Source organism: Seriola aureovittata, chromosome 17 (assembly GCF_021018895.1).
Source record: "Seriola aureovittata isolate HTS-2021-v1 ecotype China chromosome 17, ASM2101889v1, whole genome shotgun sequence".
Lineage (NCBI taxonomy): Eukaryota > Metazoa > Chordata > Actinopteri > Carangiformes > Carangidae > Seriola > Seriola aureovittata.
The window spans coordinates 6,164,532-6,179,349 of record NC_079380.1 but is presented as its reverse complement, the minus strand read 5'-3'; the positions used below and the strand labels follow the sequence as shown (position 1 = coordinate 6,179,349).

Below are 14,818 nucleotides of genomic sequence, written 5' to 3'. Positions count from 1 at the left end.
ATTTCTATCCAGTTAAGAGCCAGTTGTCTCTCCAGCAGTACTCACGAGAACACCCGGCCTTCCTCTCTGAACGTGTTGAGTCCTTCGTCACATGACTTGGAGCGCTCGGTGGTGATGGCTAGAAGATAGGAGGAACGGCGACTGGATTTAATACTGCCTGCTCGGTGAGAGGATGAATGAGAGAGACAGACAGAGAGAGAGAGAGAAGAAGAAAAGAGAAAGAGACAGAGAGAAAGACAGAATGTTGATGTAATGCCAATCACCAGAGTGGACGGTGTTGGATTAGGAGATGGGGAGAGGGAGGGAGGAAGCAGGAGGTGGTGGTTGGTGGAGGTCGGGGCGTTTGAGTGGCGAGTGAGTGGGTGATGTGGGTGAGGGTGGACGGTGGGGAGATGAGCTGGGGCGGTGGGTTAGACTGTTTCCCACCACTGGCATGCAGGTATAGGCTCTGCGGATACAGACTCACATGCATTTGAACTATTCATCAAAGAAAAGTGTCATGCAAGTCTAGATTTGTCCTGGGAGTTTAATTAATCTACAGCACACTGACTGTGGAGCTTCATGCACAGAGAAAGAACCAAACACATTCTCAACAAACATGTTTGTATAATTTCCATGCAACTTACAAATGCAGCATGCAAACATTATATAGCAGTGACAAAAAATCTCATCGATTTTTGTCAATTACTGAGGCCATAAAGTCTTGTTTTAAAGTTTCAACCAGTTTCCAATAAATCATCAACTTGTAGAAGTAAGTGCTGTGAAAGGAAACAGCATTATTCGGCAAAGCGAAGCAAAAAACGACACTTGATTTTGGAAAAATCCTTGATGATGATTATTAGAAGCGGGTTGAAACTGGCCGATTTCTCTTACATTTCTCTGACTAAACAAGCAAAAATGCCTTTCATGCTTTTGAATTTTAGAACATCTTAAGGCTAAGATAATCTCAGCCCACAGACCAAGATCATCCTAGCCTTATGATGCTGTTGAGAAACGGGGGCCAGGAGGCTTTAAAGTCTCATGCACACTTCATCAATCCCTCTCTGAAGGAAGAGGACAGATAATCTACTGTACACTGGTAGAGAAACACTTTTCTGCTGCATGCAGTGGGGAGTAAAGGAGGGGAAGGAGGGGGGGGGCACTCACTGCAGTCGTGTGAGAAGAGCCTAGTGAGGGGGAAGTGGAAGGTGGGGGAGGCGGGGCTGGCGGCAACAGCGGGCGCCGAACTCATGCCGCTGGACACCACGGAGGACGCCGGCACGTGGCGGGCACGCAAATCAGCGCCGGGGCTGGTCGGCTCATCTGTGGGAGGGTGGAGGGAAGGAGGCAGGGGACGCAGGAGGAGAGGAAGAGAAGGAGGAGAAAAGAAGGGAAGGATAGGGTTAGGTGTTAGAGAAAGAGGTCAGAAGGGAAGAGGAGGGAAAGGCAAACAGCAGGGGTTAGATCAGGAGGAGGTAAGGTGAGGAGAGGTGTTTAAGGAAGTGGAACCACGAGGAAGCGCAGGGTTACCGTCAGAGACACACAACTAAAAAGAATGCATTTCACAATTTCTATTTCTTTCACCTTATATTTACATTACAACAGCCACACTCTTACATGGGGCATTTCTATATTCCAGTGGGACGTACACAGAAACAAAGATCACAAGCTCAAACATTTACAAATCTGCAAAAGAGGCTAAAACCTGTGCAATTGTCTCAGGAAAGAAGAAACACAACTGCAACCTGACTACAGAGACAAAAAGTCACGCTAGCACATGGAAAAATAGGCAAATAGCTTACACATAAAGCAGTACCTGTGTCTCCTGTTGCCATAAGAAGAGCAATTCAGTATCTAACAGAGGGGGGTTTTGTGACAGAGATTTGCCGACGGCAGGTTTCAGTTCTTTATGAAATCTACAGTCACGTATGATCTGATACGTGCATGAGAAACTGTCACAATCCAACAAGTAGAAAGTAGAGAACTCTGTTGGGCATTGAATGCGGATGAGCAGGGTAATGGTTGTGTCTTTAATCAAGCTTCATTGCTCAAGAAGACAAAGGTATAAAGCAGTTTTATAGGTCGCAAGTGTTTAACAGTTTGAGCTAATGTAAAAGGATGTGAAAGCACAACACACACACACACACACACACACACACACAAACAAACACACTTTCATGCGTACACACACTTACACTTCCTCACTGAGAGAGGATTGGAGACCGGCTCATCATTTGCATAAAGTGATGAGAAGCTGGATTTGCTGCTGACATTTTTAAACTGTCAGGACTGAAAGGTTTGCTCCATGTGGAAACAACAGAGGGCAGCACAGCCTCAGACAACAGGACGGAGATCCTCCCCCTCAGACCACCACATGCTCCTTTTTTCTTCTTCTTCTTTTTTTTTTTAATTCTTGCTGGGCTTTCTCAGTTTGTCATTTATTTCCATTTTCCTTCACTCTCTGTCGCTGCATCTTTTACTATAATGTAACATTACTGATCCATCATCCTTCCCTTTGTCTCTCCGTCTCCTTCCCTCTGGCGCTCTTCCTTCTCCCGCCACTGCCGTTCTATTCTTCACTACTGTGCACACTAGAGCCCGACATAAGGCGGAAAACATTCCCAATCTGGGATGAGGAATCTGCCTGTTTACAGCGCAGCACAGAAATAGCCGGGCTGTGGGTTTAACAAAGGCCGTCATTAACAGGCAGCCAGAGAGTGAGCTCAGAGCCACGAGACAGAGATGGACCAGCAGAGGGGAGCAACATACTGCACCACACTGCCACTCTCAATGTCCTGTGTCCATCCCATTTCATATGTGACAGTCAGCAGTCAGAGACTACATGGGGAAAAGAACGGAAGAAAGAAGAGAGAGCAAGAACAGTAGGAAAATGTAAAAAAAAAAGAAAAAAGGAAGGAATAAAAGAGACTTAAAAAAAAAAAACATCGACACAATATGTGGATGAGAAAATGCATCACATCTCTAAGCTTGGTGATTTTTACTTTGTCAGATGAGTTTCAGGATGACATGCTCCCTTAAGGACTGAGAATATACACAAATATCTTCTAATTCTCTCAAAACTCACATTGGATTACTTCAAAAATGCCAATACCAAGTGTACAGCAAGGCTGCCTTTACTAACTTTACTTACTTACTGAAAACGGATGCTCTGGTGGAAAATCCTCTCAAATGTTAAATACTGTGCAGCTGTATAATGTATATACCTGAACTTTGCCGAAATTATACAGTCTAAAAACTATTGTTTAAATCAGTAAGAATTGGATTAAAGATTAACAAGTAAATTACCTTTATTGTTGTTTATTCTGCCAATTATTTTCTCTCTTTATTAATTAATAATTTGGTCAATAAAATCTCAGATCAGTAAAAAATGCCTGAAATGAAAATTTCATGAATTCATTTCAATTGTTTTTTTTGGCCAAAACCCAAACATATTCAGTTTATTATGATGTGACAAAAACAGCTGCAAATCCTCATAATGGAACAGCTGGAAAGAGTTAATGATCAACATTTCGGCTTTAAAAAAGACTTAATGATTAACAGATTATCAAAGTAGTTGCAGTGGCTCAGCTAACTGATTAATGAACTAATTGTTGCAGCTTTACAAAGAAAGCAATAAATCTGACCAAGCATTAGATGGCAACCTTCGGTACTTGACAGTTTTGGTGCTACAGTTACATTTTGGTCCGTACCAAAAAGGTTTGATCCCTAGACTTTGTTAAACTTTGAGACTTTGAGAAAAGAAAACCAGAAATGTAGAAAAAAAAAGACAGAGAATGAAACTGAGCATTAAAAAGCCAGAGGGGAAAAAAAAGAAAAGGGGGCTGGTGCCTGTAAGACAAGCCACAGGGCACAAGAAGCCTATTCGAAGCAGGACAGAAGCCAGTACAGAAGGTCTTGGTCCTGGTCTCTCATGTTCAGGGTGCAGCTAGTAAAGACAGTCATCGACTGAACCCCCACACAGACAGACAAACCCCTTCATCTTCCAGAGCAGCACAATAGCAGCATTGAGGGCGGGAGCTGGGTGTATGGGCCCCTACTGTTCCCCACAAGGGCCGCCACAAAAAACCTCCTGGTGATTTACAGCTCAGATTCATGTTGAAAGACTCAGAGTGGGCACAGAGTAAAATACTATATCTGTTGACATGATGTTGTTCATTTCATATGAGCTAGTGGAGTAGAAAGATACTGCGATATCTCTATACAAGACGTCATAAAAACACATTTGCCTTCAGACACAACACGTCTTTGTGCTCGCTACCTCACAGATAAGAGCAACAGACTATTAAACCACGTGTTCCCAAACAGACCCACATCATATCTGCATTTCTGTCACAGAGATGAAGCGATGGAGAAAGACAGAAGAAGAGAAAAGTTCTTGTCTATGGGGAGAAACTAGCCTAGTTTCAGTTTGTGGCTATTAAACATGTCCCGGCCTGCATCTCTGACTGCGTGGCTTCGTTTGATTCAGGTGAAGGGACGAGGCAAGAATGTGTTCTGACAGACAGACTGAGAGAGAGGCACAGAGATGCCTCCTGGTTTGCTGATCCACTGGATTTTCTTTCTTTAAATGACTTTCTCGGGCCGAGAGCGGCTTGGCTCAAATATCGACGTTCATTCCAAGTCGGGTCAAAGCTTCCAAGTCAGCTGATTTGAATCTATTCGGCATTAGGGGAAGCAGTGCTTTTTTTTCCTCGGGCGGTGACAGGGTGATCGAGGCACAGCTCTTCTGACTGACTAACTTTGTTTGCCTATGGTTTGACTTCATGGCTGCTGTGCATGTCAAGTGATACGAGCCAGTCTGAAGCCTGCGGAGCACCTTTTCTTTCAGTCCTTTCAGGACTGGGAACAAGCCGGGGCATGATCACAGCTCCCTCCCACTGACACCAACATACTGTGGCCAGGCCATTACTGTACATAATCATGCAAGAAGCCTCACACAGACACAGAACTGCATATCCTACGAACACTGAAGGTATGGCAGATTATCATTCTTATTTTATGGCAAAAATCAGGCTGTTTTTCATGACATGTGACTAATTTAATCCAACTTTTGTAACTTTTGAAAAACTTTCAAATGTTGCAAATTAAAATGCAATTGTAAGTGCATATGCATCTTCTTGGTCAATAACAAAAGTGGATTGATTAATGTAAGTTTTCTTGCCTCAGATGTATTTTACAGGCAAAATCTCAGATTGTCCGCTGTGAACTGACCATAAAGAACTGTAATAAAATTGCAGAGCACGTCAGAGAAGCACGCCAAGTCAATTCATACAGCTGATTTCCAGAGCTATTAATCATATAAAATAACTTCTAGACGAAAAATACTGTAAGCCACTTTTAATGTGATTAAACTTCTCTGTCCATTCAGCTTTTCTCATTTCATAAATCCAAATTTTAAATGTCCAATAATATGTGTCGATCCATAATAAGATATTTGTGGTTTTAAGAACCAAAAACCATCTCAAAGGTTTCCTGAGTGATTGAATAAAAATAAAGCAGATTTCAGGTAAATACAGAGAAACCAAATCCTGCAAGGTTGGATGGTGGGCCAGGTGGGCGGGGCTTGGGGCATGGCAGAGATTCATGACTGCTTTGTTGTGACATCACAAAGTTCCACAAAGTTACGTTTTAAGGCTCAGTTTCTATACTTTGAAAGTATTAATATAGAACCTAGACCTGCTTTATAATCAACAACACATGGACATCTACCTTTATATTATATGGACCTTTAAAAGATGAAAAAACTAAAATTGTAACAAGAAAAAAAAACTCTGCTGAAGTGAAAACTGCATATGAAGACACACTGACACATCTTAGGAATTATAGTAAATCTCCAGCACTGCCCTGCACACACACAAACAAAAACACACAATGAGGAAGGAATTTCCTCGGCATGGTGAGGTGACCTTAAGGAACCGGGGGCAGGCAGCATGATTCGTAAACTCCCATCAGATATGATTCAATCAAAACTACTAATACTGTCTGTAAGACTGTGGGAAATACCAGTATTACCCAACGCAAACATTCACAGACACACACACACACACACACACACACACACACACACACACACACACACACACACACACACACCAGCAGAATCTCAATGAGAGAATGGAAACTGCATCTGAGAAAAGCCTGGAGCCTGAATAGACAGACAAGAAGGAAATTAAAGAAACACACACACATTCCCCCAAACTCGTAATTTTGTCTGAATTATAGCTTTGCATTTCCTCTCAGTTAAGCTTTCACTAACTTTCAATAAACACTCAGTATGGATTACACTTTATAATGGGAGCGATGAAATCTAAAGGTCAGTCAGAGTTTGCATGAGGGGATTTAAAGCAGAGAAGAGAGTCAGGACGACGAGCAGAAGCTCACTACTTACCAATGAAGGGGATGGATGCCAGAGAGTCATCCTCTATGGGGAGGGGGGCGAGGTTGCCGTTTGGTTTGCGTGAGGCTACATCTCCTGTGGAGCCAGAGGCAGGGGCTGAGTCCTGGGGATCAGAAGAAAACAAAGAGGGTTCTAGCCCGTCCATGGGCAGCGCGTAGTGGGGATGACGCAGCCCGTGGGCGTTCCTCCGACCGGTGGGAGGTTTCTGCCTCAGCACCACTTCTTGGGTCTGCGGCGCCACCTCCGGCTGCCCCTCCACTGAACCTCGTTCCCTCTCGTGGTTTGTTGGCCTGTACGCTCTGTCCTGGGATTCGGGTGTGGCGGAGGCGAGGGGAGATGCGGTGGAGGAGGTGAGGGGTGCCGCTGAGACCTCTGGGGGGCTTGTTTTAGGCGTCGGGTTCCAGTTCAAGTGAGGGCCAGAGTACGAAGGGTCCCTGAAAGAGTGGGCTTGCTGCATGATGCGGCCCGTCTTGCGGTAAAAAGAGGGGCTGTAGCTGCGGTAGCCCACCGGCTGGTCGTCCATGCTCTGCCCAGGGGGAAGCCGCCTGGTCTGGGGGGCAGCCTGCTGGGCCTGGGTCTGGGTCTGGGAGTGGGCCTGGGTGTGGGGCTGCGGGTGGTGTTTCGAATGTGACTGTGTGTGTCGGGACATCGGAGGAGCTTGTGCTGCACCGTAATGGCTCCCCTGCCTTGGGTAGGCGTCAGTCCTGGGGGGCGGCTGGGGAGCCTGCTGGAGCCATGAAGGCCTCTCAAACCGAGGTGAGACCAGTCCACCTGCGGCTCGGTCCAGCATCTCTAACGAGCGGCCGTGACGATCGTACTGGGCCAGAAGGTTTTCAGAGCGAGTTCGGGTATAGTTAGAGGCGGGGTGGCCCCTACCTGGGCCCCCCTCCAAGTCTGCATACGACCAGCAGGGCTCTCCATGAGGTCCTGGTCCTGACTGCTGCAATAAAAGCAGCGTGTCCTGGGAGGCGCTGTGTGGCCAGCCACCCGTCCGCTGCTGCTGCCTCCTTGTTTCGCTGAGCCGGTCCTGAGAGTAGCTGCGGTGGCGGGTCTGCATGCAGCGTCCTGAGTGCTCAGGCAGCTGGCTATAGTACCAGTCGGAGAGGGCCTGCTGGCAGCGCTCGGTGCGGCCGTGGCTGAGCTGGGGCGGGGGAGGACTGGTCCAGGCCGAGCTGGACTTTCGTGGCTGGGACTGCGAGGAACTGGCGTGGTGGTTGGGGTAGTGGACTTGGAGCGGGCTGGACAAGGGGCCTCCTGACGAGGAAGAGGAGGAGTAGGAGCGCCCCCTGGTCTGGCCCTGAGGCTGCTGGCTGGTCATACCGTACTGGATCTCCTCTGTGCGATGGGCCGGGCTGGTGTGACCCACTCCTCCTGGCTCTCCTGCGCGCCCCTCCTGCCAGCTGGCGGGGCTGCCCACAGCAGAGCGGTTATCCAGGGGTGAAGAAGGGCTGGAAGAGCCTGGCCAGCGACTCCAGTTATCCAGCTGGTTCTGGCCCATGGGGGCAGACGGAGGGGCTCCAGCGGGGGGTGTGGTCTTGGTGCGTGAGTAACAGAGGGGAGGTGGTGGTGGGAGGTTCTCAGCTCCCCCTGAGTAGGGTTCGTTGCCTGTCAGGTAGGCATCCTGGGAATATGCCTTGGAGAAGAAAAACACATGGGACATGAAATGACAGGAAGAAAAGCTGGATAAAAAAAGCTGTGTGTGTGTGTGTGTGTGTGTGTGTATGTGTGTGTGTATGTGTGTGTGTCTGTGTCTGTGTGTGTGTCTGTGTGTGTGTGTGTGTGTGTGTGTGTGTCTGTTTGTGTGTGTGTGTGTGTGTGTATGTGTGTGTGTCTGTGTCTGTGTGTGTGTCTGTGTGTGTGTGTGTGTGTGTGTGTGTGTGTGTGTCTGTTTGTGTCTGTTTGTTTGTGTGTGTGTGTGTGTGTGTGTGTCTGTGTGTGGTGACTTTAAATCAAAATGTGCTCTAACCATAACTTTATAAGGCAGCTTCGTCTTCCTGCTGCTGTATATTACACAACAAGTCTTAAAGTGACACCGTCTCTCTTTGCACATGCTACATAGCTCAAACAGTGCATGAATTGCCTTAAGCAAAAGCCACAGCACTCACTGCACAGCCACCAGTTGCAAATACACACAGTGTGTGCTCACCAGTGTTGTGTGTACACATACAGGACAAATACACCGCGCTGGTTTTAGAGAATCCATTGCAAATAACAAACTTAAAATGAACCGATGAGTTTGTCAATTAGCCACACTGTCACATTTAAAGCATCTCTTAAACTTTATAACACAAGGAAAACAAAAACAAACCCGCAAACAGTCCTTTTTCCTGCTTCTATGCATAAGTCAAGCTAAATGACACAGACAGTTGGAAAACTTTTCAAGGTTTACCTAATTGACCTAGGCCGTCCACTAGGATCCAAAACCTTTGCTCAGCCTGAGCGCTCAGCTTGCAGTCACCACAAACAGACACCGAGGAGGAAGAGGCAAGAGGACAAGACAGGAGTCTTCTCCTCACCAACGCTCCTGACGCGACACTCCTGCTGCTACAACCTGCCGTCTTTCAAATTTCAAACCCTCCTTCTCTCAGACACATTCGATCTTCCGCTTTATTTTTCTTTTACTTTTTTTGTCATGAGTTTTCTATCTGTTGGTCTCCTTGTTTTCTCCTCTGTCGGGTTCCTTCCAAACTCCCTCTCTCCTCCCTCTCATTCTCTGTCTTACTCCACCCTGTGGGAGTGTGTGGAAGGAGGCGCAGCTCTGGTGATGTCATGCCAGGAATGCAGCATATACAGGCGTAGCAGCAAAAGGGGGAGGAGTGTGAGGACACAAGAGTGGAGTTTCTAATGTTAAGACATGGCAGTAGGGCTTAAATGTTGGAACCCAGGTTTTTGGGGCTGTTTTGGCAGGGACACTGATGTTCCTGCATGTGGGGGAAGAAGGATCACCCAGAGCTGGTGATCTGGTTCAGTGTCTTGTTGACATGTCGCTCCAGGTTAGTGGGAGGGGCTCGGGGATGATGCATGTCTGATCATGTGAGCGAGCATGGAGCAACCTGCGGAGCGCCAAAAATGTGTTCGGTACATGGGTGTGTGAACGAGCATGGAGTCGTTTTTTTTTTTTTTCCAAATGTGAGCTCCAACAGTCGGATACCTGCGGCTTTTAATGAATGTCTGTTGTAATCTAAACACAGGGCAGTGAGTCTGAGTCACTCTCCAGCCATTCTGACTAAATCTCCACATTCCTGGACAGTGATGGGGTGAATCCTAGTTCAGCTCTGCCAACAAGCACCGCAGAACACACAGTTTCCTCCAGTGTCCTAAAATAACAGAATAATACTTCTCCGCTTGCACACGGGCATGGGTATGTAAGTGTGCAATGCATGATATGTGTAGGGCCAGTTTGGTGTTTCTGAGGATAAGGTGCATGAAAAATCCCATACTCACACTTACCAACTGAAGCACGTCTTCATCTTTTGGCATTATGGAGAGCTCCAGCACACTCTCGCTGCAGGGAGGACGGGAAGAAGAAAGATAAACAAGAGATAGAGAGAGAGAGAAAGAGATTAATGCTAAAACAGCACGATCACATCCAAAATCCAGACAACACAAGAATAAATACACTCCGAACGCTGTAGTCATCTCAGTAATGAATCATTTATGGTTAATTTATGGAAAGAATGAATTCAAACCGGAGTGTTCAGCAGCTAGGGTTGCACCGATCCGCCGAGCTGGTATCAAGGCTAATACCGACTTCATTAAGTGGATCAGGTATCAGCCAAGTACAACTGATCCGCATTAAATATAATTTCATCGTCAGCGTCAATTTAAACTTCGGTCTTCCCGCGCTCATTTACATTTACCATTATCATCAGCACCACCAGTAATCCCCGGCCTCATGCTACCTTATCTGAAAATGATCCTTATGAGCTCCGCACAGTGTGGAGTACAGATTTTAATTTGGGTAAAAAGACAGCACTGATACCGGAGTTAAAGAATCTCAATCACTATCAGGACACAAAAAGTCAGATCAGATACCCCTGCTGTAGCTGCCCCTGAACTCTGATCCCCCCCCCCCAAACAGGACCTGGTGTTGGGACCATGTAGGGCATGAGTGTGTAGAGTACACTGCTTGAGGCTACTCTTTCTTTAAAGTGGGTAAAACTAATACTAGTTGCTAGGATGTATGTCATCTCCATTGTATGCTTGCAAAGGAAAAGCAAACAGACGGTTCAGTCCATCAACACACCAACGGCTCAAAGTGCTGACAGGCAGGAGGTCTCACCTGTTCTGAATGAGGGCGATCACCTGCGAGTACGTCTTCCCCAGAACACTCTCTCCGTTCACTTTCACCAGCCGATCCCCTGCAGAGCACACACACACACACACACACACACACACACACACACACACACACACACACATTATCGCACCGGGGGATCTCTGACGCCTTAAGCAGGTGCACACCTCCTGTAATGGTTTGCCAAACCTGGCCAGGGAGACACTGAGCACAGACACATTTCCTTGAGAGAATAGGTTTAAGAGGAAATGAAAAGATCGAAACAAGAACATTTGGCTGGAAAAAGTTGCTTTTTATATCACTGCAACTCTTTTATTATTAATGTCCCAGAGGTCAAGGTGTGTCAACAAAACCAAAAACATGACGCTTATTATCTCATCAGGCATGGGTGTGGCATACACAAGGCCTCAGTGTAAACAAATTCAAATTTAATCTTATAAACATTATAAGATTTTTATCATTTTATTATTATCTATTATGATTAACAAGCATCATTGTCTCCAAAATGTATTAAATGGAATACCATTTAAAAAAATAAAAAAATAAATAAAATAAAATATTACCACACCAGTGTTTTGTGAACCGCAGCCCCAGTAAAGGCATTAGATAATTGTGTGCTAAAACTCATGTATGTATTCATGGTCATTCAAGCTGAAACACATACAAAGTGCCCCGAGTGCCTGTGTTTGTGTATGTTCATGCTGGTATGTGACTTTCTTGAAGTGACATTTAACCATGCTCAGAGTACTGGTTTGGTGTGTCTGAGCTGGTGGGAGTGGACTGTGGCCCTGCTACAGCAGCAAGACACAACAGGAAAACCTCAATAGCTCTGTCACATTCAATTGCACTTGCGAATTTGAGTTGTCATACTGGTATTTACATTACATCACCAACAGAAACATTAAAAAAAAAAAACAACAAAAAAAACCCCCCTAAATCCTGGAGCATCACATGACCGGAGCGCTCCCCAACGGATTTCCAATGCAAATCAGGATGTTAATGCTCCGGCACCAGATGTTCCCTTTACCTGTGCACAAGCCCGCCTGGTGGGCCGGACCTTTTTCTCTCACATTCTTCACAAATATGGTGTCCATCGGCTCCAGGCGACCTTTCTGGTACCCTGAATGACAAAGAAGAAGAAAAGCAAAGATCAGGGATTTAACCTGATGTACTGTGATAAGAAAAATAAATGTTTAAGTTGCTTCTAGTGTTTAAAGATAAAACCTTTTGAGTAATTGTGTTCATGACTTTGCTGTCCTGGGGAATTTATCAATACTTAACATTTATTGACTATCATTGTTTTTCTATGAGTGTCTAATGTAAGTGCAGCTGGACTGAATCAGTTTAGATGCAGTGCAGAATAACGTCCTCTAGGGGGCGTAGAGAGGCCGCAGAGCAGAGGTGACAGGAGGCGAAACAGGAGATGCCAGTTCATTACATCATAGTCATCCCTCTGTACAAGGTCTTAACGTGTTGCCTGGTGAAATAATGAAGAAAGGAGAGAGGACACTTACCCTTCCCGTTACCATTCTCCTCATCCTGCAAAAGACAGACACAGAGTTACTGCTCACATTCAAGACAAAGACAATTCAAGTGATGAATGAGAGAAATGTTTAAGACCAATAATATTAATAGAATTACACTGTAACATTTCAGTATTTGACATTCAGGTGAAGTAAGGCGAAAACAAAGTTAATCACTGCTTCCACAGGCAGGAATATCACCAAATGCTGACTCAGGGTTTACATCTTTTCACACATGGTGCTGTCCTAAGGGTTTTTGCTCTACAGAGGGTTTCTCTGCAGGGTTCACTCTGTTAAATTAAAGACTTTTTTAAAGACCTTTTTAATAGATAGAATAAAATGTTATACCTATTTCACCGTCATACCGGCCAAAGTATGAAAGATATCAATGAAACCCAGGAGGGATGAGAGTTATTCAGCAAGTGCTTGAATATTTTATATTTTTATTGATTTCACATTTTATGCGTGTGACATACATAATAATTCCTAACAACGTAATGAATCATTAAACATGACCTGGACCAGCAGCAACAAAGGGATGGATGGATGAATCATTTCACCAATAATCAATTAACCAAAAGAAAAAAACAAATTAATTTTAGGTCCATGTATGAATTTTACACAAACTGGTGATTTTCCAACCAGTTTCTACCAAGACAGAAGCAAGTCTTTTTTGTTGCAACAAATGAAATCATCTTAATTTCCCTGGCATCTAGCCCAATGTGTGGGGGGTGACTAAGGTGAGAAAGCATGATATCTACATCTCAATTAACTTGAGATGACAGCAGGACTTCCCAGTAACCTTTATGTCATTTGAAGGCTTTACAAGTTTCCCTGAAATGTCAGCGACTTCCCTGACATGTGGATGCAATCCTTCACAGACAGGTTTGTTTTTTTTATGAGCCTTAAAGTTGGAGAGCAACTCAAGAGATGCAGGGTGCCGCAGGTGCTCATGACGTCATGTGTGAGGCAAACACACAGAGGTATCAGCAGGGAGGATTGGTGGTGGTGAGATTTTAGAGATCCAGCTTGTCTGATCACCTCCACACACACACACACACACACACACACACACACACGGGCGTACTAAGCTGAGTGGACAGTTTGGGGTTAGGGGCACGGTGGGCTGACTACTGCCTGGCTTTATGCTGCGCTGAGTGGGCTCATTCCAGGCTCTGTAGACAATGGTGGGGGGTTTAGAGGCAGAGAAAGGGTAGCTGCCGACCCCAGAATAGAGCTCCGAGCTGGGGACACTCAACAACTGACCAACCCAAGTCTGACCACATCCGGGGACGGAGGAGGAGGAGGAGGCAGTGAGAGGTGGGCACAAGACACTGTGTCTGGGTCGAACACTGTACACCTCTGGGTCAACACCTGGATTCTGTGTGGCAGCTGCTGGGGAGCATTTACATGTACAAACAAAAAAAACAAAATCCTCAGCGAGATCTGAACTCAAACTGCTGCAGCTACATGGCACACATCTTAAACCACTGGGGCCTCTGTGATGCCCAGGCTACATTTCATCATGGCACGGGAGACCTTTTTAAAGGTTTTTCCTACAATGCTGGAAGACAGAGGAGAATGAAAATACTTGGACACATTTAATTATATGGGCTTATGTCATTTTCTGAGCAGTTCACCAACAAACTGCAGCATCTTAAAGACATCAAAAACCAAAAATGGAACATAATTCAGAGTGCAAAGTCTTCAGCTGTGACTTACTTTGCTCTGACACGAAGACAACGCACGTCTCACATTCAGAGAAATATCTTTTTACTGCAAGAGGTTTATTTTGATTTGATCCGTGTGATATCGCTCATATAGCTCATTTTGCAGACAGATAATGTTGTTGCACTGCACTATAAACAGTTGTACACATGTGTGACCCACTTCCCTATCACTATGCATTCCCGGTTCAGTAGACAGGGCTTTCTGTAGGCATGTGCACCGTCTTTCTTCTTCCGTCTTTCTCCATCATCCTTACATTTACTCAGAAGGCGACACACGAATCAGGTACAGTCTAAGTCTCAGTGCCTCAAAGAGAAGCCACAAACATTTTTTAATACTCTCATTTTCTCTGAAGCTTTTTTGACTCTGTTGTGGTCTCACAATAGAAGAGTTTGGATCTTTGTATTAGATAATAAACTTAAGGACCCCTGGAGACCCCCTGGTAGGCCTCTGATAACTGCACATTATGAGGGTAATTTGGGAGACTTCCACGGAGGCTCTTCACATAAGATCGGGCAACTCTGTGGTTGCGATTGTCCAAACGCACCATGTGACCCCCGAGGAAGAGGAGCCGAGGACAGAACCGGGGCCAAAGGCCAGCAGTGGGCCTATTGTCTGGGGCCGGCCTGGTACGGCCTGAGTGCCAGCGAGTGGTACCAGGCTAAGACAACAGATTCATTCAATCTGTGTTCCTATCTGCAGCTGCTGGATGGTGGGGTGGTGGAATAATAATAGAGGCCTTGTTTCAGCTGGCTCACCCCACCCCAGCCTCCATATCCCTCAATTTCACATCTGGAGCCGTTTGCCCCCACACCTCAAAGAGCTAAATAACCACTCGCTGGTAGAGAGGCTGGTTCCAAAACACCAGAACAA

At 45.7% G+C, this 14,818-nt stretch overlaps 1 protein-coding gene across 8 annotated transcripts in view; it reads right to left on the bottom strand.

The window, feature by feature from the left end:
- Nucleotides 1-14,818, bottom strand: part of arhgap23a (Rho GTPase activating protein 23a) — a 72,626-nt gene that overhangs the window by 13,931 nt on the left and 43,877 nt on the right. For 3 of the 8 annotated variants that reach the window (XM_056402084.1, XM_056402081.1, XM_056402077.1), the window contains exons 3-9: nt 12,209-12,233; nt 11,722-11,814; nt 10,680-10,758; nt 9,842-9,902; nt 6,389-8,030; nt 1,147-1,302; nt 46-157 (exon numbers count right to left, since the gene is read on the bottom strand). In XM_056402084.1, the coding sequence (XP_056258059.1) occupies nt 46-157; nt 1,147-1,302; nt 6,389-8,030; nt 9,842-9,902; nt 10,680-10,758; nt 11,722-11,814; nt 12,209-12,233 (2,168 nt within the window). Of the gene's footprint in view, nt 1-45; nt 158-1,146; nt 1,303-6,388; nt 8,031-8,786; nt 9,605-9,841; nt 9,903-10,679; nt 10,759-11,721; nt 11,815-12,208; nt 12,234-14,818 lie in introns of those variants that run through there. The other 5 variants (XM_056402079.1, XM_056402078.1, XM_056402080.1 and 2 more) reach the window with 5 other exon arrangements.